Raw genomic sequence first — 24,810 nt, forward strand, 5'->3', positions numbered from 1 at the left:
GTGTTGAAGCACCGTTAGAGAACCTACTCTAAAAAAATGCAACGCAACGGTTGGGTTTGGTTCTTTTTGACCCAACGCTGTGTTGAAAATAACCCAGCATTTTTATAGATTCAGTATAAACCTAAAGTGAAGAGTGCTTGGCAACATGCCTGCAAAATACTGTTAAGATAAAATCATCCACAGTAACTGTGAACCCACGCAAAACTGAGAGCCTGTTGTTCAACCAGACTCTACAGAACAAGACACAGTGTATTAATGTAAGTTACCTCTGTAGTACTTGAACATGATACAAGAAGACTGCAATGTACAATGTGACGTCCCCATTATATGACAAGTGGAAATTTGGTTTCTAAGTTGGGATATGCATTGTTTTTAGTCACGTTTTATTTTCTAACTAGAGATGCCCCCATAAGCAAAATGAGGTTAGATGCTTTGTAAGAACACGGTGTTGATCAAACAGATGTTTTCTCAGGTCCCCAACTTTGCTTCTAGGAAGTTCATAGGAAAACAGTGATCACACAACATTCAATGGCTCACGTTTTAACCTCTTTTATTCCGATGTTTTTAGAAAAATTGTATCATCAGCACATTCCCCTGTTGATAAGGAATGGGTTTCAACACCAAACCGGTCTTGCCAAACCAGAATAGACTTACTCAGTTCATTTTCAAAAGTCCTGTCTTCGTCATTGTGCTTCAAATATGCTGCGGAAACAGCAGGTTTAGAGTTCATACAAAAATACTGTACAGAGAATTGAACTTTCATATTACACATTCAAAAATACACGTTAATATCAATGCATACATTAATCAGGAATTCAAAATGCATAGGGATGAACACGTTTGGAACTTTATAGAGCTTCTATGTAAAATCCTTTAAAATCCTGTCTGTGGCCTCAATATTGCACATGTAAAAGAAACTCTGTCATCTTTCCTCCTGGAATAGTGTGTGCGACATTTTAAAACACCAACACTGAACAATATCATGGTTAAATCACTCTGAAACAAAAGGAAAAGAAGACAATTGCTGCTCTTTGAGAGTAGAAACAAAGTATAGGGGAACCAAAACAAGACTTCAGTGGCGTTTGGCCTGCAGTTGCGGAAACTTTAAGACAAAACGTGCGTACAATGCGGACTCAAATAAATAACAACCTTATTTTGTTCCGTGGACAGCTTTGGTAGAGTTATATAACACAGAGAGAAAGGTAGTGGTGTTAGGTTAAAAGAAAACTTGTATGGGCCTAGTAGTGAGCATTGGGTAGACTCCTAATGCCATGGGCCTGAACAGAGGCTCTGATTGTTCGACTCAGAATTAAACAGCATCATCTAGAACAATGAGTGCTTTCTGCTTTACTGCAAATAGATTTGACTTGTGCTTTCCAAAGGTAAAGACAGCAGAGTGAGGAAAAAAATCAACTTATCCACGGATAATTGTAGCATTTGTGTGGATGACGTTTCATAAAGGAAGACAAATAAAATCTATTGCTGATCACTAATAGTTATTCGGTGCGCCAAGTTATAGTTTCTTAAATTTGGAATGTCTAAAAACGCAAAAAGAGAGCTCATCAGCGGAGCTTCTTGTGGATCGCTTGGTCGCGAATCAAAATACAATTCTCATTGTCCTTATGTAGAATAAAATAAGTACTGTGTGGATAATCTATTATGACTAGGGATTTTAATACGACCGTCCATCTGCTGCAAAAAATGAGGACATTTACATAATGAATTGAAGTCTTGTTAACATTTTAAGTATTAAAAAAAATATTCCCGACCAGTCACAGCTGTGCTTAAATGTCCGTTGATTAAAAAAACGTCAAACACATCCGATCTCATGCGTATCAAGACCACAATTAAAACATTAAAAACATACACACACAACATCAGACACACAAGTTTACTTTAACAACTACAGATTAATTGGTTTTTGGACATGGACTGAATATCCCAAAAATCTAGACGTCCTCAGTTTTCCTTATTAATTGTGTCAAGGTTTTGCGAAACACTAATGTAAATGTTTAGTGGAGGTTAATAGACATCAGGGCCTTGTGTCTGCGGAGACGTGACATTTGTAACAGCTGGAGGTACCGCAGGTGCCAAACACGAGGTAACGATGTGATGGCTTTTAAAGGGATGGTGTGTCCAAAATAGCCCGTAGGGGAAACATTTGTAATATTTGGCCAACAGTGACCAATGACAGCTCGGCTATTGTGAAAGTACACGTCGTGGCCTTGAGGTGTGGAGATTTGTGAGGACTGGTGTGAACGCTCCATTGTGGCAGCAGTTAGGTGTTTAAAGATAAGTATGCGATGGAAGAATGTTGGGGTACGACAGTACTTAACCACAGTAAGCTTTCCATGAAGTCAACAGGACATATGTCACACCTAGAGTTTACTGTTGCACAATTATATGTGAGGACGTTTGAGGATGCAGGTAATAGAAGTGCGTATTTAAAGTTTGTATACACTGTAAAAAAGAAAAGTAAAATCTTTAATATTGTGGTAGCTGTGGGCACCAGAATTTTATTTTTTTGTAAAGTAAAATTACGTTTTCTTATTATTTTACAAACAACTACTAAATTTGCTGTTCTATTTCTGTAATTTAACATTTTTCAGGCATTTACAAAATCTGTGAAAATTTCTTTACAATAAAACAGCAAAAAATCCGCAAAATTGCAGTTTTTAAACAGTGATGTGAGAATTTAAAGTGTCAACAACATAAGCATCAGAACTTCTTGTTTCTCACAGATTCTAGGGGAAGTCACGGCTGTAAAAGATAGTGTCATGAGAAAATGCTTATGACACTGTCCACAAAGAACAAAACACAAGGGGCCGGTTGCACCAGGATGTAAAAAAGTTGGGTGTAAATCTTATGTCGGGCTTAACTACGTCCAGGTGCAGCTACGCTCAGCTTAGACGATGCGCGTCCCCACTGCCACAATCTACCGCATTGAGAGTGACATTCTTACTGTCTCCATTGATTAAAATCGTTAAAGAGGAACAATAATTAGATAAAAGAAATGAAAAATTACAGTTAAAACAAGAAAAATCGCTTAAGAAACTAGAAAAAAATGAAGTACATACAAATGCAATAACGAAATAAGGAAAAAAGGGTTGGATATTCAGTCAATGAAGCGGCGCTCCATTCCCATTTGTTTAATGTATAACTGTCTGCGGTAATAATTCATTGATTAATTCTAAAAATTCAGTGCTGCTAAAACGAAACCTTCATTTAAGTTATTTTTCATTGTTTCAAACCTTCCATTCTATTATTTTTCACCCTAAATAACGTCCCTTAAAATGATATCTTTGCGAAATGCAGTTAAGATCGCCTGGTGAAACCGGCCCAAGATGCTTGTGCTGTTTTAGTTTCGTTTCACTTTTTATGAGGGTTGTTAGCTGTTTTTTTATTTGTGACATGAATGATTCGGAAACCCTGACTGTAGGAATTGGTTATCTTCGAAAGCACATAAAAATGAAATGGGCAAAAATGTAATATTAAAAAATAAAAACAAACACTATTTCTATTAATAATAATACAAATAATAATAATTATTTGCCAGGATGGATAACATAGTTGCACCGATTGCAAATTTTGTTATCGCTAAACATATTGTTTCTATTAAAATAAATCGGTTAACAGAGTTGAATTTAGAATTGTGTTAAAATATATTTTTTAGGATTAATTGTGGTCCTTATAATACTGTCAAAAATGAAAAAAGAAATCATATTTCTAATGGGGAATCTTATGCTATAAAATCATAACAGTGGTTTAAAAATGTGTGAATGACCATTTATGTGTTCAAAATAAAACGCTGTTGCTGTTTATGGTGTCATTTTGTCTCTAATATATCTAATAGTCCTCACAACAAATGACCTCTAATGTTCTTAAAGGAGTCATGGGACACCCTTATGCGCTTATATAAAATAAGAAAGAGGAATTGTGTCGCATCACATGGTGTTGACAGGAGACGCTGTGAAGTTATTGTCGGTGATATCAAACGTTCTTTTTAGAGCAGCGGGCGGTCAACTTGTGCATTGTTGTTGTGGCCCTCGTGGCCTGAAGTGTTTATGTGTGACTAAGAAATCTGCATTTGTTTGTTTGTAGAGAGAGCATAGTGTATGCGTGTATGTGATACAAACAAAAGTGGTCATTTTTCTGTTTATAGTAGCGGTGTTTGTGTATGGGGGGGATGCAAAGAAAGCTTACTTTAAATTCAGAGTCTGTCATGCGAGTTCTCATTTTGTAAAAACGCTTAATTTTAAAAACACAACACAGAAAAATCGGTTTCCAAAAAACCCCTCCTGTGATGAGGATCCACTGAAAAAGCAGAGAGTCTTTTTCTCTTTTGTAAACATATGAGCACAATATGCATTTTGCTGCTAAAAAAGTGAAAATAAACTAAAATGACAAAAAATGAGGATATATAATAAAGCAAAAGCTAACAAAACAAAGGGGGTTGCCAGGTCCACAAGGTTCCCACAGAACTGGGCTACTTTTACTCATACGGTAAGATGAAGTTAGTCATGAAAACCAAAAACTTAAATGAAAGTGCTTATTACTTATATTTAATACATGACAGTGACTGCCAAATATGTATTTTAAGTATGGGAGTGACATATTTTGAGTCACAGCGCATTTGACAACCCTGCTACTCTAACAACAAGATGCCCTATCCTTGTAAACATTTAGACAATATGGTTTTGTCTTCTAAAAAGACGAGGCGAAGTTCTTGTACAGTATGCATTGTATTAGTCCAAGTCCTCTATTATGTTTTGCTTTTGTTTGTATGTTTTTGAAAAAACTGGCTCAGATCCTTTACAGCACTGTGCGTCAAAACGGCGGCTCTTTTTTTACAATTCCTTCACATAATCTTTTGAATTCTGGATATTTAGGCTCATTAGAATAGAAATGAAATCATTGATTTGTTTTATGGCTGTCACAGGTCCAGCGTGTTGGTCTGGTGCTCGCGGGAATGGCCTACAGGATTGAAGTGGGGATGGCAGTCATGGGGCTGGACGACACCCGGCTGTGCTAAAGGGTTTCGGCTGATCACCAGCTCGAGTTTGTCTCCGGCTTCTGTGATGAGAGGCACGGCCAAGCAGCAGTCGAAATCTCGTGTCCGGACGTGGTTTACCTGGCGGGAAAAATGTAATGGTAATATCAGATATTGAATCATTTTCTCACTCAACAGATGCATTTTCCAAGACGGGACAAATACAGTTGAATTATTTTTTAACTCGCCGTGTCAAAGGCAAAACGACGCTGTCATACCTCTCTCGCTCTCAGAGTAAGTTTATATTTAACCGAGCGGGGCAGATCGTGTAGCTGAGTGAGGGGTATCAGAGGCGTGGGGGGGTAGAAGGTTCGAGTGGCGATCTGAGAAGAGGGCACCTGTAAGATCCTGTCGTAGGGTCTGAGTCCAGCGCGGTCTGCCGGTCCATCAGGTCTGATCATGTTCACGTAAACACCCTTTTCCAAGAAACCGTCTGACACGCTGAATCCGAAGTCGTCGATCTCCGGGTCTTTCATCACGGTCACCTGATCAGTAGAAAATCATTTGAGCCATTTAACCAGAAGCTTGTTTCTTATGATTTAGCTCATGCTGATTTCTTTGGTTTATGTAGTCATTGTTATAGAGTACTGTAGTCAATCATTAAGTCTTAACGCTTTAAGACAGTAGTGTTATTAAAAAATAAAATAACAGTGTGTGGAATGACATGATGATGAAGAGACTAAATGTTTTTGGGTGAACTGTACTTTCAAAAAATCATTTACTTATTCTTCAAAACAAGTCCTGGCATATGTCAGTTTCCCAGGAAGTAGACCACAGATGCTGACTGGACAGATCTCTAAGTCACAACTTATCGGATTTGTCTTCGTGTAATACACGTGCATGTATTAATTCCAGGAACAAAAGAGTCTGACGTGAGCATCAGAAACAATAACACGTAAGACAGAAAACATGTCTCCCTGCCTTCCCCTCGGGGTCTTTATTGAGAAAGATGTTCTCATACCAGTTGCAATTTATATGATGATTAATTTATCATTCAATGATGTGTAGATCAGATCTAAAGCAGTAAAAAATAAAGACAATAATAAGTATGCTTAGTACTGTATTGCTGTAAAATAATTCCTGTTCATTGTTAATTACATTTTTTGTAAAATAAATAAATGCTATTATTTGTTTGTAATAAACTCAATTTTGAGTAACTAATGACAAAACACTATTCTATAACACACAATATTCTATGTTTGAATTTTTAACACATTATAGTGTCATGGGTTTGATTTAACTTAATTTAATGTCCCTGTGAGCCGAAAGCTGCAATCATTTTTACTTCCGTATTCTGGCGCATTTCCGAGTACAACGGAATGTCGACAGAGAATAATAGTGGGCGTGGCTTGTGTTTTCCACTGCGATTCGATTGGATGTATAAAAACAGGCGTTGCATTTTGAAATGAAGCTAGCAGCAGACTGACAGCTGAAGGGGAGGAGTTAACGTCAGACTGACGTCATCGGAGATGGATAGCCACTAGAGGGCGGAAGTGTATTTTCAGATTTTGATGAAAGATTATGAGGACACATGAATTTTAAAAAGTGAATGACCCACACTGATAAGCTGTTTATAACAAACTGTGCAATATTCCATGAAAAAATTGCAGTTGTTATTTTTAATTTCACAGGGGCTTTAAGACATGACAAAACAAGTCTTGTCTTCTAAATGTATTGTTTTAAAGGGACAATTCTGTTATCATTTATTCATTCTATTCACCCACTTAAAACTTGTATATGACTCTTTCATCTGTGGAACACAAAAGAAGATATTTTGAGAAATGTCTCTGTGGTTTTGTGTCAATACAGTGGAAGTCAATGGAGGTCAATGTTGTTTGATTACGCTCTTCAAAATATCTTCTTTCGTGTTCTGCAGAAGAAACAAAGTCATGCAGGTTTGAAATGAGTAAATTCTTCATTTGCTGGTGAACTATCTCTCAAAGAATGTTTTCCTGGAAAATAAAGACACCAGATACCAGAGATTTCTGTAGCATGATGTGAGCAACCCTAAAACTGTATGTTCAAATCCCAGTTTTGCTCTTGTGTGTTGAGACAGTGAGATGATCTTGATTCCCCAGACAAACACATACGCTGGAAAAAATGTACAGAATTTGTAATAGATACAATGTGTTGTGTTTTTGCTAATGTTTTGGATATCTGCCCACCTTGTGTAGCTCTAAAGGTGTGGGTGACAGGATGTCCTGAATCTCTTCTTTAATCCTCCGTGATTCCCAGGTCTTCTCCGACATGCGGAGGGTGCTCTTGTTTTTAGACTCATTGTGCAGGTGCGGAGTCTTACGTAGAGGGCTGAGGTGTGGCTGACCGACAGTTTCGGCGTGAGACTTTCCACCGTCCACGCCCAGACTCAGAGCACTACCAGTCATTATTGAAGCCTAGGGGTGGCAATGACAAGCAATAAATCCACCTCTGTTACCCCACCCCAAAATGGGCTATTCAGTTCATTTTAATGCAAGTCAATGGGAGAGATACCTACTGTATGTATTCTGACTAAATTGCTTTGATGCGGGCTATATTTGGAGGTTACTACATTACACTCAAACAAGTCAATAGCTGCTTTTTCATTTGTATTTAATGAAATAAAAATATCAACAGGATGTTTTTACCCTTCTTTGAGTCTATGTGTAATGCTGAAACAAAATGCATGTCATGTGAGAAAGTGTCGTTAGGTCACTATGTTCCTACAGCGAGCTCTGCGTAATACTCATTACTCTGCATGATACTTCAATCTGGTTTAGTGCCAAAGATCTGCTACCGGAAATTTCCGCTGTGTGCCCTTGGTGTTAATTGAGAGTTCACTGGAGGCATTTTTGTCTCTTCAATGCTATAATTCAATCGAATTTAACTCAAATCAAGACACGCAGGGTGAGCACAGATCTACAGTCATGAAATTACTCTCAAAATACTTAAAGGTGCAATGTGTACTTTTTTGGAGGATCTATTGACAGAAATGCAATATAATATACATAACTATCTGTCTTCAGAGGTTTATAAAGACCTTACATAATGAAGTGTTTTGTTCTTATTATCTTAGAATGAGCTATTTCTATCAGCATACACCGCGGGTCCGCTTACATGGAATTCACCCTGTTGTTTCTACAGTAGCCCTAAACGGACAAACTGCTCTACAGAGCGCGTTTCATAAATACGCTATCTCCTTCGGCAAAGAAGCAAAAAACGTGACGACATCTTAGTCCTGTGTCAGCCACCGCAGTGCTTCGAAAGGGAGGGTGGAGTGAGTCATTGATTGCAATTCGTAACCTCACCGCTAGATGGCGCTCAATTTCAAACACTGGACCTTTAATTGGCAGTCAGTTTATGAGAAATTGGAGATTAGTTAAAAAGCTTAGCCTTTTTTAGTACCTCAATCTCTCGCAGTAGCTCGGACTGCCCGCACGTTTCTAGGTCTTCTAGGGCCTGGCACCAAAAGCTGTCCTCCTGCTCCAACAGAAGACCATCGGCATGCGGCTGGCCGCCGTATCTGCGACACAAGCAGAGATAAGAGGCCAGAGGCACTTCAGCTGGCATAATATCCGGCACCAGCCTTGGCATGTTAAGAAGGCCCTCGAGGCATGGCAGTGAGGCGAAGAGTCTTCCGAACAGAACAGTAGGGCTAAACCCCTGTACTTAACAGATTACTTTGACCAAAAAAACTAAAATTATGTCATCATTCAAACTTTATTTCCGACACAAAAGAAGATATTTTGAGAACTGTCTCAGTGGTTTTGTGTTCATACAATGGAAGTCAATGGGGGTCAATGTTATTTGGTTACCAACGTTCTTCAAAATATCTTCTTTTGTGTACATGAGTGACAGAATTGTTATTTTGGGCTGAACAGTCGCTTTATAATGTAAAAATGTACTATACAAAGTTCTATATATGTTTTCACTCAATTGTTATACATTTGTTTACAAAAGGTGACAGACATCTTTGGTATTGGTCTTACTCGGCAGCTTTGTCCCAGTCATCTTCACTGAAGCCCCCGTCACTAAAGGGGTAGTTTTTGCGGCGGTTGGGAGAGGGGGTGCTGTTCCTCTGTTTGGTGCTACGCCACTCATGAGGGTGTAACGCAATGCCAGCGGCATGATGGATATAGCCACCTTTGAGGGGTTGGATGGGGTTAGATCATGTCAAGCGTAAACATTGGTTATAAGTACAGCCGTCAATAGATTTACATCATGGACTTTGGTCCTGATAGACGTATATTTAATTTGACGCTAATGAAATCTGTGAGGGGCTTGTTTGTTTGAATAACTACGAAAAATATGCTTTTCAAAAATGAAATTCCCTTCGCAAACTCACCTTAAGACGTTTTATACCAGTAAACAATTGTTTCCCTATTTTTAGACATTAGTCATCACGAAGACTGCGAATATATAAACATTAGTCAAAACCAAGTCAAGCCCACCTTGGCTGCTATAACCAGCGTCAATACCCGATCCATCCCATGATTCCATGGCCGAGTCCACGCTGGGGATGGTGGTGGAGTAAATCTCTGACAGTTTATTGGTCTTCTGCGAGTCGGTCATCTCGTCCTCATTATCACTGAGCTCATTCTCCAAGTCGCTGTCTTTCTTCTTATCATCGGGTGCTGAAATAAAATGACAGCCAGTGTTTTGTCATTCCAATATCAAGTGAAGTCACTAAATAGTGGTCACAATCGCATCAGATCTGATATAAAAAAAAAACGCAATGACTGTGATTATTGATAATGTGCAGCTAATATTATATTATAAATCATTTATAGTAGGTCGTAGTATTGCACCTGTTTACCATTTTGTCAGCATTTCCTGCCAATTGTCAAAATATTTGCAAGCAAATAAGATATAGATTGAAAAGCATAACATTGATTTCACATTTGGCCCCTTTGACAATAAATAACAAATCTTGATAAAACGAGAATAAAATAAACATGTAAATAAAAATGTCACTTTAGGACCATTTAGCTTTTTGTTCTCATGACAATGAGAACAAATTTCACCCCAAATTTCAATTTCACCCCAAATAATCAATATCACAATTAGTCTTTTTTTACTTTAATTCTCATTACTGTTATACATTTTTTATATAATAAAAATAAATACTGTATTTTCCTTATGAAAAATATAACTTCAGATCTCATTCAATTTTGGGATGAAATATGACCTGACCGGTATTGTAAAATTCTTCCATTAACCCCTATATAAACGCATGATGTTTTGGAAATAAACAATATTTTCTGCTTATGACTTACTGTCGGTCTGTTTCTTGATTTTGAGGGTGACGGTTTCTCCTGCCATCTGCAGCAGATGTATGGCTTCACTAAGAGGTTTACCCTTCAGGCTCACATTGTTGATGGCCAAAATTCGATCTCCAACATGAATGGCTCCAGTCCTGCAAGAATATAATCCCCCAATGACAAACGTATGAATGTTTCTTCAGCTATTGGCGATTTTGGTCATATGGACGTTTCAAAATGTAATTATGTTCAATCCTACAATTTTAACCAATCACATTTAACATTCATCTTTAGACCAGAAAGGAAATGAAATGCTACATGAGAAGACCACACACACAACCACAAAAAAAGATCTTAGAGAGAAAGGGCAGAATGTGCTTCGCTGGCTGCGGGGCAGCTGAAGGGGGTTCAAGAGTCGCCCTGTCTGACCTGGTGGGCTTACCTCTCAGCAAGACCCCTTTTGGTCAGGCCTGAGATGATGATGGGGTCAAAAGGCTCCTCCGTGCCGGAGATGGTAATGCCCAGCGGGCCGCCGTACCGTTTTAGCTCCACTGTGTAGATAATGGAGCCTGTTGACTCCTGCTCATCTGGAGGGGGGTGAGGAGAAAGAAAATCATGTTGGATTAACGATTTATGTTAGATCATTCATAAAATAGTTCTCACACCAAAAGACACAGGATTCCTGCCAAAGTGTATCCCGTTATGGAAAGCGCCAATTGACAATGCTTTATTGCCCTATTTGTTAGTGACCATTAACAGCTGTTTAAAAGTCACCTGAGGCAGTAATTCAAACCCATGAATGAGTCATGAATGAGTGATCTGAAATCATACCGGCAATTACACGCTACACCTAAAGGCATGCCAAGCACTTACATCACTTCTGACAAATATATGTTTCAGACATGAGACTCCTGCCATATTAGTAGTCAAGAAAATTAAGTTTATTTACATATTTACATAAGATAGGTTCCCTACTCCTTGGGGATGCCAAGGAAAACGACTTTCTTTATCTCAGTAAGCCCCTATTATCAGATTCTTTCAATTTAATTTTCAGAAAATGAATTATTTGGGTGTTTCCATATTGGCTATGGTAACCATTATCATGTGCGTGACATTGCGATCACGCTAACGTCAGATATTAATCTGGCAGATGATAAAATGTGACAAATTCCATTAAATCCTAACTGACTTATATGAAGAAGGGATCTAAGGACTGGAGTATTACTTGAACATGGTACTGTATCCACCTAGTACCCACTCAGAACCCTTTAACAAGCACCTAGCAACGCCCCTAGCAACCGCTCAGAACACCTTAGAAACTGCACAGCAACACCCTGGCAACCAATTACAACACCCAAGCACCACGGTGATGAGTATTCCAAAAACCTGCTTCAAAAATCTAATAGTAACTTTGAAGAGCATTCACTCATACTTTCATTCAAATCAGTGTACTGTTGATATCCAATGAATAATTCAACAAAACTAACACAAGAGGTGTTTATTTGCATATGAAGTTGGAAATAGGTCACCACTGAGACCCATCTGCAGATCTACTTGCACACTTTCACTTCAAAAGAAGGATAAGACGCAACCACAGAGTCGTTTGGTATTTTGACCACATATGTGTCACTCTGCACACCAAAAAATCGCTTTACTAGCCTGTTATCCCAACATAACAACTCAGAGTAGATCTGTAATCTGATATGATGCTTGTTACGGTTCAAATACATTACTAGTCAAAAATGTGAGAAGACTTTATGTGTCTCTTGTCTTTATTATATAAAGCTTTTGATCTAAATGTTTGTGCTTACATGCTTGAAATTGCTTTAGTAAACAAAAATAAATTGTGTTTTCATATAGATTTACAAACATAAAACACTGTTCTGTTTATAAAACTATTATTTATAAAACTATTTAGAACACGAAAAAATTCCATAAAGAATGAGTAGGCGTATCCAAAACGTATAACTAGCAATACTGCAGCAGGCTTCTTCATCCTTGCATACTTGACTAAATCATAACAGGTCTTTGTAAGTAGTTTTATACTGACACCAGGTGGTCAGATGTAGATTTGCGTTCTTTTTTGAAGGTAAGGAATGCATTGGTTTTGGTACCTGTAAAAATCATAAAAAAAACTCAAACAAAATCACTCAAAAATGACTGTTTAAGTAAAACATTAATAAGAAATTGCATTTTGAACAAAGTTTGAAAAGTATGAATTTGTTTGAGAACACTATAAATCTCAATACTAATGCAAAATACTTCATGTATTAATGAGAAACACAATGATTTATTATTTAAATAGACTTCTATTTAAAAATCGGACAAGCACATAAATATAAAGAAAGGGCTTTACATGATGATTGTCATTTTTGTGTATAGGGCCAACACAATATCAGATTTTCACTACATGGTTATCACGACAAAAATAATGCACTATAATGATAATAATAATATTATCATGACATCTATTAACGTGTTTTGAGAAAAAGTGATGCTCTCAGTCAAATTCAACTTAGTTTTGTTTTTTAGAGAGAGAGAGAGAGAGTTTGTTTCCATTGTGGCAAACTTTAAACAGGTGCTAAACTATTTATGATATGTGTAGAACTAGCACACTATCGATAATCACTGTTTTTAATAGAGAGGCGGATCTGGGGGGAGCAGGGCCTGAGCCCCCCCAAAACATCCCGCCGTCAATTAAAATAATTACAAATTAGATCATAAAAATGTAAAATGTATGCATGAAATGAATTATGAGTTTATATCTGTCCCCCAGTCTTAATATCACGGTTATTGTAAATACAGGTATATTGTGACACCCTTAATTGCGTAGTTCGAAAAGAAATGTAATTTCCTCAAAGATCAAGACTGCTAATGAACTGTAGCTCAAGATGAACACACACCTGAGTTGTCTTCGTCCTTGCGTATCTTGAGTTTGACCAGATCCTCACTCTGCTGCAGGATTTGGACGGCGTCCTCCATAGAGCAGTTCTCCAGACGTATGTTATCTATTGCTAACAGCTTGTCTCCTGGCTCCAGAGTTCCCGTTCTGCAGAAAACAACCATGAAATGGGCTTCAGTCCCACAAATACACACAAAACAAGACTCTGGCTGCAAAGTGTGTACTTGTTTTTCTGCAAAGTTAAGAAATGTTTCTTAAACAGAAACGTGTGACGTCATAAAAAGCAATTTAATGCTTTAAAAAAAATTCAAGGAAGGACATGAGGGTGAGTAAACAATCTTGTACATACATGTTTGGGTGAACTAATCCTTCAAAAATCTATTAATTTTAATTAAAATCTAATAATACATTATGTCTCTTTGTCTCCCTCTACTTGCAACACAAGCATATTTTTTTACCTATCTAAAAACTCAGGATTTAAAGTCATATTGGTTTGGAACAGCATGAATAAATGTAAAGGATGACATCATTTTTATTTTGGGGTGAACTGTCCCTTTAAATAGGATAACCCCTCCATCTGTTCTGACCTCAGAAAATGTCAGTATCAGACATGATATCTATAAAATGCATTTGACATGATGGTGTCTGCGGTGAACATTTATTTGCAGTATGTGTCGTGGTTGTATGACTATGCACACACGTGTTTGTATTACCTGTGGGCCATGCTGCCTTTTTTAATGTCAGAGATGATAAGAGGCTCTCCCGGTTTCTTACTGGCTGTTGAACGAGAGGAAAACACAACAACACAGCAACATTTCAGTATGCCTGACACACACGAACAGTTTCAAAGCAAAAATGAAAACTCTTATCTGAATCCAGCATACGCGTGAGGCAAACGTTCAGAGAGAATACTCTCGCACACATGGAATAATACATTTAAGACCAGATTTCAAGCACGCGTGTAAAAATGAGCATCCATCAATATGTTGTGTTTTTCAAATGGAATCAAAAGATCATCATACGTGAAGTGATAAACCCCTTACTAACAAAGTATGTGAGTGTACCACAATGATGGGAAGACATGGTAATACACTAAGGTACTTCGAGAAATAAAGTGGTATTTATTTGATGTTTAAAAAATACTGATCATCAGGATATATCTTCAAACATAACTATTTTTGGTAAGTAACACCAAAAATGTTGTGAATCTGATATCTGGTGTCCCGTCGCACAGCATTTTCACGTTCAGCACAGGAGTCCTTTGACTATTGAATGGAGTTCATAGCACACATGGACCAGGCTCTTATTTATCTGATCGAGCCGCACACAAGTTTAATGGCCCGTGATCCTATAGTGTTTATCAGAGGAACGTCAGGTGGAAAGAAGCCAGACAGGCACATCGAGTAAACAACTCCTCCAAAAGACTAGGCGAGGGGTCTGCAATAACAGTTCCTCAGTAAAGAAGTCTCAGTATGTAATATACAGTAACTCTGGACACTGGCAGAAGAGACGTGTCGTATATCGAGTGGTCTGGAAAACAATACACAGATATGACCATATGACAAATAGTGCGGATGTCCAGTTTGTGTGGGTTAATTTTACGAGTGTTTACGGATAACATCTCAGTACACGTTGGCAGGTTTGAGAAGTGAAACGAAGAGCGGTAACTAGGTCAGGGGGGCGTTCCGTAAATCTTAAAAAACATCACGAGACTGGCATGATCAAATGTTTTGCTCAAAGAAGATATATCTGGAGAGCACACAGGAAAGGGGGCGGTAAAGATACTGTACAGTACAATTTAAGAGAGAAGATTTTAAGACAACTGAACACAACTCAACTCAACTCAACTCAAATGAACTGAACTGGACTGGACTGAACTCAACTCAACTCAACTCAACTCAACTCAACTCAACTCAAATGAACTGAACTGGACTGGACTGAACTCAACTCAACTCAACTCAACTCAACTCAACTCAACTCAACTCAAATGAACTGAACTGGACTGAACTCAACTCAACTCAACTCAACTCAACTCAACTCAAATGAACTGGACTGGACTGAACTGAACTGAACTCAACTCAACTCAACTCAACTCAACTCAACTCAACTCAACTCAACTCAACTCAAATGAACTGAACTGGACTGAACTGAACTCAACTCAACTCAACTCAACTCAAATGAACTGAACTGAACTGAACTGAACTGGACTGGACTCAACTCAACTCAACTCAACTCAACTCAAATGAACTGGACTGAACTCAACTCAACTCAAATGAACTGAACTGAACTGAACTGAACTGGACTGGACTCAACTCAACTCAACTCAACTCAACTCAACTCAAATGAACTGGACTGAACTCAACTCAACTCAAATGAACTGAACTGAACTGGACTGAACTCAACTCAACTCAACTCAACTCAACTCAACTCAACTCAACTCAACTTAACTTAACTTAACTTAAGTTAATTCTTAATAATGGTCTTATCACCAGACTTCATAGAAATGATCCAGCTACGATGAATTAACCTCAAAACATACATATCGTTAGAAAATCTGATATAAATAAGGAGATAGTGGTCAGGTCTTACCACTGATAGTGAGGCCTAGCTCTACTCCTCTCTTTCTCTGCAGTTTTACATGGAATGTTCCACTGCTGGGCACAACTGACTCTGTATCAACAAAAACAGCATTATTACAATTTGAGTACATATGAGTCTTTTATTATATTAGTATTATATTAAATTCAAAAGCAGTTGTGACCAATCAAAGTCAAATAAAAACTGAGCAGAAAGTGAAACAAACGTGCCTAACTAACCTGCCACATCAAATTCGATCTCCAGTGTGACCTTATTGGCCAGAGCGGCATCTCGAAGCAGCTGATTGGCCTCCTCCAGCGTTCCATCTTCTGTAGGAATTCCATTGATGGATAAAACTCGATCACCGACCTGCAGAAGCCCACACCTGATGGACAAAATGAGGTTAAAAATTGCCAAAGATATTATTTTTTCTCTCCTTCCTGCTTTAAGTTGTTGGTGTAAGCATTAAATCAATAAAAAAAGATAAACAAATAAAATATCTTATTCCTACTGATATATATGACATATTATAAGATTATTTATTATAAGATTACTGTATTAGATTATATTCTCAAACAGCATACTGCACTCAGAAATAACAAGCGTTTGATAACACCGCAACCTCTTCCTGTCTGTGGGAAGTTCTTAGTGAAAACATTTTGCCGGTCTGTGTATTCAAGATTATTTTAATACATTAAGAGAATTTTTTTAAAACAAGCCAAAAAACTGACAACACACATTAAGCATAGCTTTCTCAAATGGCTCTATTTTATTCAGTGTAGAAAACCGTGTGTATGGAAGAGAAGAGGTGACCTCACGCAGAATGACTTCTAGCCCAAACACTGCAAATGTCACACAACGCCACAGCAAAACACAACTCAACACGCATTACATCACTCGCTTCATGGTGAAATCTCACGATGAGTCATGCAAGGCGCTAAAAAAGCAGAAAGATCCTCAAACATTTACTTGTCTACATATGAAGACCGATACTGTAACCATTGAAATGGTTTGTGTACGGTCATTTCTACTGAATTTGTGTGTTGTGCTTTCACAAGCATTTCAATGCCCAGTTTCCCAAGTGTAGATCATGCAAATGACAAACAAATTCCTTTTGACAGCCGCAATCTCACATTTTGCTGATGCAGTCTAAATGCCTGTTGAGTCTTGACCCAGATTCTGAGGTAAAATCACTGGCATCCGACTTGATTCTTGCCACGGGCTTCTCTCTCACAGTGTAATCTGATTATGACATTTGGATGTGTTTTCAATTTGAGTTTGGTCAAAACACTTATTTTTACAATTATTCACAGGTCCTACAGGTGCTTTTTTATTTTTAAGTGTGAAACAGTGAACTAAAGGGAAGGTTTATTAGTGTGCGCGTTCAGCATGACTTAACCCAGTGGTCGCCAACCCGTCGATCTTTGAGATGTTACCTGTCGATCCCCGAAAGTAGGCTAATAGGAAAATGAATAGACAAATATATCGTGCCTCATCAATGTTCAGTTTTGCAAGCGCGACCGTTATCATTAATCACATTTCATTGTGATGCGCGACTGCGCGTGATCGCTCTTCAGTGTTTCTAATGTGATCAAACGCAAAATGACTCGCGCATGCAGTGGCGTAACTGTCATTTGGAGGTCACTATACTTTTGCGGTGCATTACACTTAAAAAGAGTTTATTCATATGACATAAAAATGTAACTTGTTCGTTTGTGTACGCGTTTTTGTGATTTGACACTGGATGCGCAAGCAAGCGCCACGAGCGTGGATGATGCACGCATTTCATACTGTATTTAAAACAAATAATTGACGTTGTTGTTATTATTAGGGCCTATTTATAACATTTCCATCTATATACTGTATTTACTTCATAAAAGTAAACCAAATAAATGCATCATAAATAACAAATCTTTATACAGTGAATACCTAATTAGGGTCTTGTTAAACCTATTCTTAACCTCGTTTTAATGTCAAGATGTCATGTGTGAATTAGTCCTTGAGCTGGTGTTTGAATTGGTGTAATTTACCTCATTTTGGCACACTGAAAGTGGCAACTCAACATGTTACAGAGATTGCTTAGTTTACTTACTTTCAGGTAATTCAAATAGACCCACAATTATAGGCTAAATAAAAGGCCTCAAGCTGGAGGTTCAATCTGGGCTGTTTTGATTTTCAACTTTTTGAGTGGTAGATCTTTCCTTTCAACAATTCCGAGGTTGGGGATCATGGGCTCAAAAAGAATGGTGACCACTGACTTAACCCGTGACGTTGGTGTTTTTTAGCGCTACATTCTACTGTACCAACTGAGCAACAGAAACTCAATACCAAAAGCAAGAGAAACTGTGTTTTCATGCAAAAACCAAGACAAAAATCCATGATCAGTTTAAAAATATATATATTTGGGGGTGTTGAGCTAATTTGAGTTAAGACACTCAATAAAGTTTTTATAGGTGGTCACTTGGACGTTGCTATAGGATTTACAGTATTTGCATGGCTAATTGATTTTTACCATGTTGCTCTGTGGTTACTAGGGTGTTCTGGATGGTTGCTAGGGCTTTGCTAAAAGGGTCATTCACAGTCACCCGGGTAGATGCTAAGACAAAGCTACTAGATGCAAAGCCTGCAACCTTTACGGGGGGGTTCACACCAAACGAGAATTAAGCGATTTGCGCAAGTAAATTACATTCAAAGTCAATACAAAGTCGCGAATAGACGCGAACTCGCAGCAGGCGATGCGAAGCGTGATTGTTCGCGTTTGGTGTGAAGCCAGCATTAGCCAAAAAGTGTCACGGCTAATGCTAATGCTGTGGCTTCAGCAGAACGCAGGAATAGAAGACCAGAGGCTGTTTTTTAAGGCATGCCATTGGCAAAGAGAAGCTTCACTACACTGAATAAACCGATATGTGACCCTGGATCACAAAACCAGTCTTATGTAGCACGGGAACATTTTTAGTAAAAGCCAAAAATGCATGGATAGGTCAAAATTATCGATTTTTCTTTTATGCCAAAAATCATTAGGATATTAAGTAAAGATCATGTTCCATGAAGATATACTGTAAATTTCATACCGTTAATATATAAAAACTTTATTTTTGTGAGTGGATGGCCTGCTACAGTGCCTCTGATGAACAACTTCAAAGGCGATTTTCTCAATATTTCGATTTATTTGCAACCTCAGATTCCAGAGTTTTAAACGGTTGTATCTCTGTCAGATATTGTCCTATCCTAACAAACCATTCATCAATAGAAAGCTTAATTATTCAGATTTCAGATGATTTAAAAATCCTAATTTCGAAACATTGACCCATAAGACTGGTTTTGTTGTCCAGGGTCACCTATGTAGATTTGACTATGATAAAAATTTTATATGATGATGTCACTACCATTATATGATTGGCTGAGGTGCCTTTCATGATCCACGATAGCCGTTACGCTTTCTCCAATTTGTAAGTATTACAGACCCTTCCAAAATAAGACAATCTCTGGCTAAGACGTGCGTATGGTTTATAGCGTGAGACCTACCTTTCGGCTGAGCTGTCGGGCTCTATGAAGCGGATGAGAGGAGGGGCGGAGAGGGTCTCCGTTGCGAAAATCCCACCTTGTAGCTGAACGCCAAACCCATTAAGGGGGTCTCCTCTCAGAGTGACCTCACTGGACTCTGTGTGGACGATCTGACCACCGGGGCCCACAGAACTTGAGGCTAAAGACACAGCTGGACACACACGTATCATTAATACACGACAAAGAAACAGAAAATGACGACAAGCATGCCTACTAGGGAGTATTTTGAGGGAAAATTGTGCACCCTCTCTATATGAAGTGCATCCTAAAATGGCAACAACCTTTTACTCTATTCTAAAATACCTGTTTGTGTATTAACAGATGTTCAATTTTTCCGAACCTCAACACAAGTTTTTTCAACACAATAACAAAATGTTCCGGTGAGGACAAAATGATGATGTAATGTATGAGGTCATCATGAATTCAGTACTGTACAACCCTCTAATGACATCATAATGACTTTAACCGAGGTCGTGATGTTGATATTCATGGCTCTCTAATGAGTTTATAATGACACTGAGATGTACAGCAACAGATGATGTCATACAGTAAAACAGTCACCTACAGGAGCTCTTGTGCTCTTTTTTCCTCTGTCTCCTCTTCAGCATGGAGTTCCTGGGGCTCATGGGAGGGGCGGCGCGGGGCAGCGTGTTTGAACCCTGACTGGTCATTCCTGACGTGGTGGTGGTGGAGCCCGGAGAGAAGTTAGTGCAGACTACCGCTAGGGAGACACAGAGAGAGATAGACAGTGTAACCACATTATAAAAGGAATGCAGGAAGCTGAGGAGTTCACTGCAGGTTAATAGTCCATGTCTACAGTTCCCCAGCTACCCCTCTCTGATCTGTTCCAGTCCTGTACGTTTTTGTTATGCATTTGGGGGTATAGAAACAGCTGGGTTTCTAGGGCATTGCGTGGAACACAATATGAAGATATTTTGAGAAATGTCTCAGTGGTTTTGTGTCCGTAAATTGGTCAATGGGGGTCAATGTTGTTTGGTTACCGACGTTCTTCAAAATATCTTCTTTTGTGTTCTGCAGATGAACGAAAGTCATACAGGTTTGGAATGACGTGAAATTGTCGATCCCTTCAAATGCACGGTAACAAAAAAGTTTGTTTGTCGAATCATCTTGAACATGTACTGTACAGAATGATGCAGGTAGTACATTTACAGTAATCCTGAGAGCTGGATTGGTTACTGGAGCCAGAGGTCCACGTTCCTGTTTTACAGTGACCGGGATGTTGAGAATGGCAGTAGTTCACGCAGGGGTCCCAACAGTGAGGGTGGTCACTTTTCTGGACTTTCACTACACAAACAAACAAACAAATAAACACAAACGGAAATCTATTACTAAATGATATCATCTCAGTTATAGATGCTGTTAAAATGAAAAAGCATTGTACCCCTAGGGTACCACTATTTGTACCACTGGGGGAAAATGATGTAATTCCTCATAGCTTTGTTGACACATCATTAGTCTTAATAGATTTTCTAAAAGTCACGTTAAATAATTCAGTCCCACATTGAACACTAAAATAACAAAACAGTTTCTAGCTGAATTGACCCGTTTGAAGGAAAAGTTCACCCCAAAATGAAAATTCTGCTATTATTTGTGCATAGAATGATAAATAAAAATGTATTTATGAATCTGGATTTGAAACCTAGCTACATGCAAACTTGTACGTTTATAAAATATGGAGTGTAATAGATTTTAACTCACAGTGTTGATTTACTGTACGTTTGCGGCACGTACTGTAACAATGTGGCATGGTTTTCTCGATATTGCTCTCATTAACACTCATTTGAACACAGAAATACTTTATTAGGAGTGTCGAAGTTCTGCTGAAGACGTATTTGAGTGATTGTATCTGTCTGTGATTCTGTTTGGGGAAAGTAATGGTGCAGGCGAAACAAGGAGGAAGCTCATTAGAAAGCAGGCTAATAAAGTTCTCTGTGCTACAGGCAGGACGTATAATTGAGTGCTTCTGTGTGAATGCATGCTGCTTCTCATTTGCTTTGCAGATACACAGCATCTCTAAGCGCTCATCTTGAACTGAGGCCAGTAGATCTGGTAGAAGCCGGGGAATAAGTTTGAAAAAAAGACCCTGTAAAATATATTACAAAATTAATGACACTTGAAAGTTTGTACTTTAATGTTCGTGTCAAACAATTAAAATAATGGTTTAAAAGTCACTTGGGTCATTTAGGCTGTAATTTTAATATTTCTACAAACTTTTACAACACTTCGTATACTGTATTCTGTTCTTTGTCTTGATTATCTTCTTGCCTTACTTTACAAATTATTGTATTTTGTTTTGATGCACAGACGTACAGAATGTGCATTCATCATTCACACCAATGTTCAACACTTGTGTCGCTTGCTATCGTCAATTTTAAAAAATAATTTGTTAAGTAACATTTTGCGTTACATGGGCATATAAAAAGGGAAAGTGAAATTGACTATTAATGCATTCTCTTTCTCTTTCACATTCATTTTCATTTGAATTTTCACAATACTCGATATTCATGATATTCTGTTATATTTTCATAACAATTAAGTTGATAATATTGAATGTTTAATATATCGCTCAGCCTTAGAAACACACATGGACCAAACCATGTTGTACGGTATATCAAATGAATTCGGAGACTTTCTATAGCAAGCACTAATATGATTGCCTAACTATAAGCAACTTCACACTATAAAACATTTTGAGTCAAGTTGGCATTACAAATCAAATTGGCTTCACAAGTCATTTCAACTTAAAATTCTAAAATTTTGGACTGAGTTGCTGTAACTTATAAAATAAATATAAAAATTGTATATTAATATAATAATAAAAATAATAATTAGACAAATTAAAAAATAATTTAATAATTAATAATAGTAACTTTATAAAAATAATCATTAAATATAATTATAAAAATGTTTAGCATTTTTGATGAGTTAAAGCAAATAAATAAATAAAAATAGTAATTCCTGAAAAATGATTATTACTTGGGAATTTAAGGCAGCATTTTTTACAGTACATACTGTATAAAGTAACTAATGGTACACAGATATTTATCACAGATACTTTACAGTATCTATGTTTCTTGTTACTTTACTGTGTTTTATAGAAAGATGTAGTTTATGGTTTTAGTAAGTTAACAAGTTGAAACTAGTTGCATCAGAACTACCACACTGGTATCAAACAAACAAAACATAACATCACACAAGCAAATAAAACACAGCACAATTGATAATAATAATAATTTGTTACATTTATATAGCGCTTTTCTGGGCACTCAAAGCTCTTTACATTGAAGGGGGAATCTCCTCAAGCACCACCAATGTGCAGCATCCACCTGGATGATGCGATGGCAGCCATATTGCGCCAGAACGCCCACCACACACCAGTTTATTGGTGGAGAGGAGACAGAGTTGTGAAGCCAATTGGTACATATGGGGATGATTAGGAGGCCATGATGTATAGAGGCGAATGGGTGAATTTGGCCAGGATGCCGGGGTTACACCCTTACTCTTATTCGAAGGACATCCTGGGATTTTTAATGACCACAGAGAGACAGGACCTTAGTTTAACGTCTCATCCGAAGGACGTAGCAGATGAGCTTAGCATAAGCCATCAGGATGATGGATTTGGCTCTTAAATATTAGAAGATGCCTCATTGGCTCTCAGACAAACAGATAGTCGTATAATAACCCCAATTATCAATTTAACTTGTTTAGAATAAAATACAACAAAATAACGCAACTAATCACAGCATTTGATTTAACAATCAGAAAAATGTGCAATGGTAAAAAAGTCTACTTGTATACTTAGATTTGATTAATTAATTTTCATATCAATATTAAATTATTTAATTTTTTTGATTAACATACACAGAACTTGAATCTCTACAGAGTTTGGTACTTCATACTAAAGCTTTAACAGCATGATTGACTCTGGCTTTAAAATAGAGGTGATCCTTATTATGGCGTCAAACTCCATAACCAAGTAATGTGACATTCAGCAACGTAGCTTTACCCTCCACTGTCTCTGCATAAGAGGATTTATAACACTGTGAAGTGTGTGTGTGTGTGTTCGGTTACACTATTTAAGTTTTAATGAAACCTACGCTACTTCTTTTAATCTTTGCTACTAAACAGCCATCATCTCCTGTATACTCAACACTACTGAATTAGCATTACATTAGCATCATGTTTGTTTTGTGTCACACCGACAGAGACGAGATATTACAGAAATGCCACTTTTTCTGACAGATTTTCAGAAGCCAGGTTAAATCCGACTGTCTGTTTGTCTGAGAGCCAATGAGGCATCTTCTAATATTTAAGAGCCAAATCCCTCATCCTGGTGGCTTATGCTAAGCTCATCTGCTATGTCTTGAGGAACCACAACTCTGTCTCTTGATGTGGGAATTGGGAACACCAGGAATGATGACCGTAACGGCGGACTTTGGCGACGGAAGCTTAATGTGAATAAGGAGATTACAATATTACTGTGTTAAGGACATGTCATTTATCCAAACTGCACAAAACCAGCAGGTGACTAGCGCTAATGTTATTAGCGGATAATTTGTTATTAATATTGCATTGTTTAAAAATAAAAGCGATTAGATTTCATTTTTGATATAAACAATGAATGATCTCCAGTATTTGGATTTTTGGCGTCCAAAGTGGGATGTGGGATAATCTTGCTGTCTGTGACTTCTAACCATGCTGTACCAACTTGTTGGCATTATGTCATACATACACAACAGGCAAAACTAGAGTTTCAGATTTCCTGTATGACTTTCTTTCTTCTGCAGAACACAAAAGAAAATATTTTAAATGTTTGTTACCAAACAACATTGGCCCCCATTGACTTCCATTGTATGAACACAAAACCACAGAGACATTCTCAAAATATCTTATTTTGTGTTCCACAGAAGAAAGGGTCATATAAAAGATTTCAACAACATAAAGGTGAATAAATGATGACAGAATTTATATTTTTGGGTGAACTATCCCTTTAAGCTAACGTAATAAAATGATGTGCAGTCACCAATAAAGGCTTCCACAAGTACAGGGCAAGAATTGGACTTGATTGAAATCAATGGAGGGTCATCCAAGGTCGTGGATGATTGCAGAATGCATTTTCGTAGCAGACGAAGACGCAAATGAGAGCTTCAGCCACAATGACTTCCATCTTTGCAGTAGCCCAATTGCGTCGTACATGGGTGAATCTGTGCCATTACGAAATAAGTTTATGTACTCAGCGATAACGCGCTATTGATTAGATTCTCAAAGAACAGCTCGAAACCTCATGCAGAATTTAATAGCATGCACAAATTCAGGGCTTGAAAGCAATGCAGTTTGCACCATTAGACATCTGTTCATCTCTCGGATTTGCATACAAACGGGTTGAAAATAACTAATTTAGGTCTGCGGCCATTGTCTGTGGGTTTTTCTGGGGGTGAGCGCGGCCGTGATTACATCCA

The 24,810-nt window shown here is 37.8% G+C and overlaps 1 protein-coding gene across 11 annotated transcripts in view; it reads right to left on the reverse strand.

Moving 5' to 3' along the window:
• Positions 1–533: 533 nt before the first annotated feature.
• Positions 534–24,810, reverse strand: part of grip2b (glutamate receptor interacting protein 2b) — a 169,873-nt gene continuing 145,596 nt past the window's right edge. For 10 of the 11 annotated variants that reach the window (XM_057325494.1, XM_057325496.1, XM_057325491.1 and 7 more), the window contains 15 exons: positions 20,495–20,635; positions 19,896–20,051; positions 19,292–19,481; positions 16,006–16,151; positions 15,779–15,859; positions 13,903–13,966; positions 13,191–13,336; positions 10,730–10,874; positions 10,303–10,442; positions 9,478–9,660; positions 9,016–9,169; positions 8,432–8,549; positions 7,216–7,443; positions 5,389–5,535; positions 534–5,131 (listed from right to left, as the gene is read on the reverse strand). In XM_057325494.1, the coding sequence (XP_057181477.1) occupies positions 4,934–5,131; positions 5,389–5,535; positions 7,216–7,443; positions 8,432–8,549; positions 9,016–9,169; positions 9,478–9,660; positions 10,303–10,442; positions 10,730–10,874; positions 13,191–13,336; positions 13,903–13,966; positions 15,779–15,859; positions 16,006–16,151; positions 19,292–19,481; positions 19,896–20,051; positions 20,495–20,635 (2,237 nt within the window). In that variant the 3' untranslated portion in view covers positions 534–4,933. The remainder of the gene's footprint in view (positions 5,132–5,388; positions 5,536–7,215; positions 7,444–8,431; positions 8,550–9,015; positions 9,170–9,477; positions 9,661–10,302; positions 10,443–10,729; positions 10,875–13,190; positions 13,337–13,902; positions 13,967–15,778; positions 15,860–16,005; positions 16,152–19,291; positions 19,482–19,895; positions 20,052–20,494; positions 20,636–24,810) is intronic. The other variant, XM_057325492.1, reaches the window with a different exon arrangement.

This window comes from Triplophysa rosa, linkage group LG25, assembly GCF_024868665.1.
Source record: "Triplophysa rosa linkage group LG25, Trosa_1v2, whole genome shotgun sequence".
Taxonomy (NCBI): Eukaryota; Metazoa; Chordata; class Actinopteri; order Cypriniformes; family Nemacheilidae; genus Triplophysa; species Triplophysa rosa.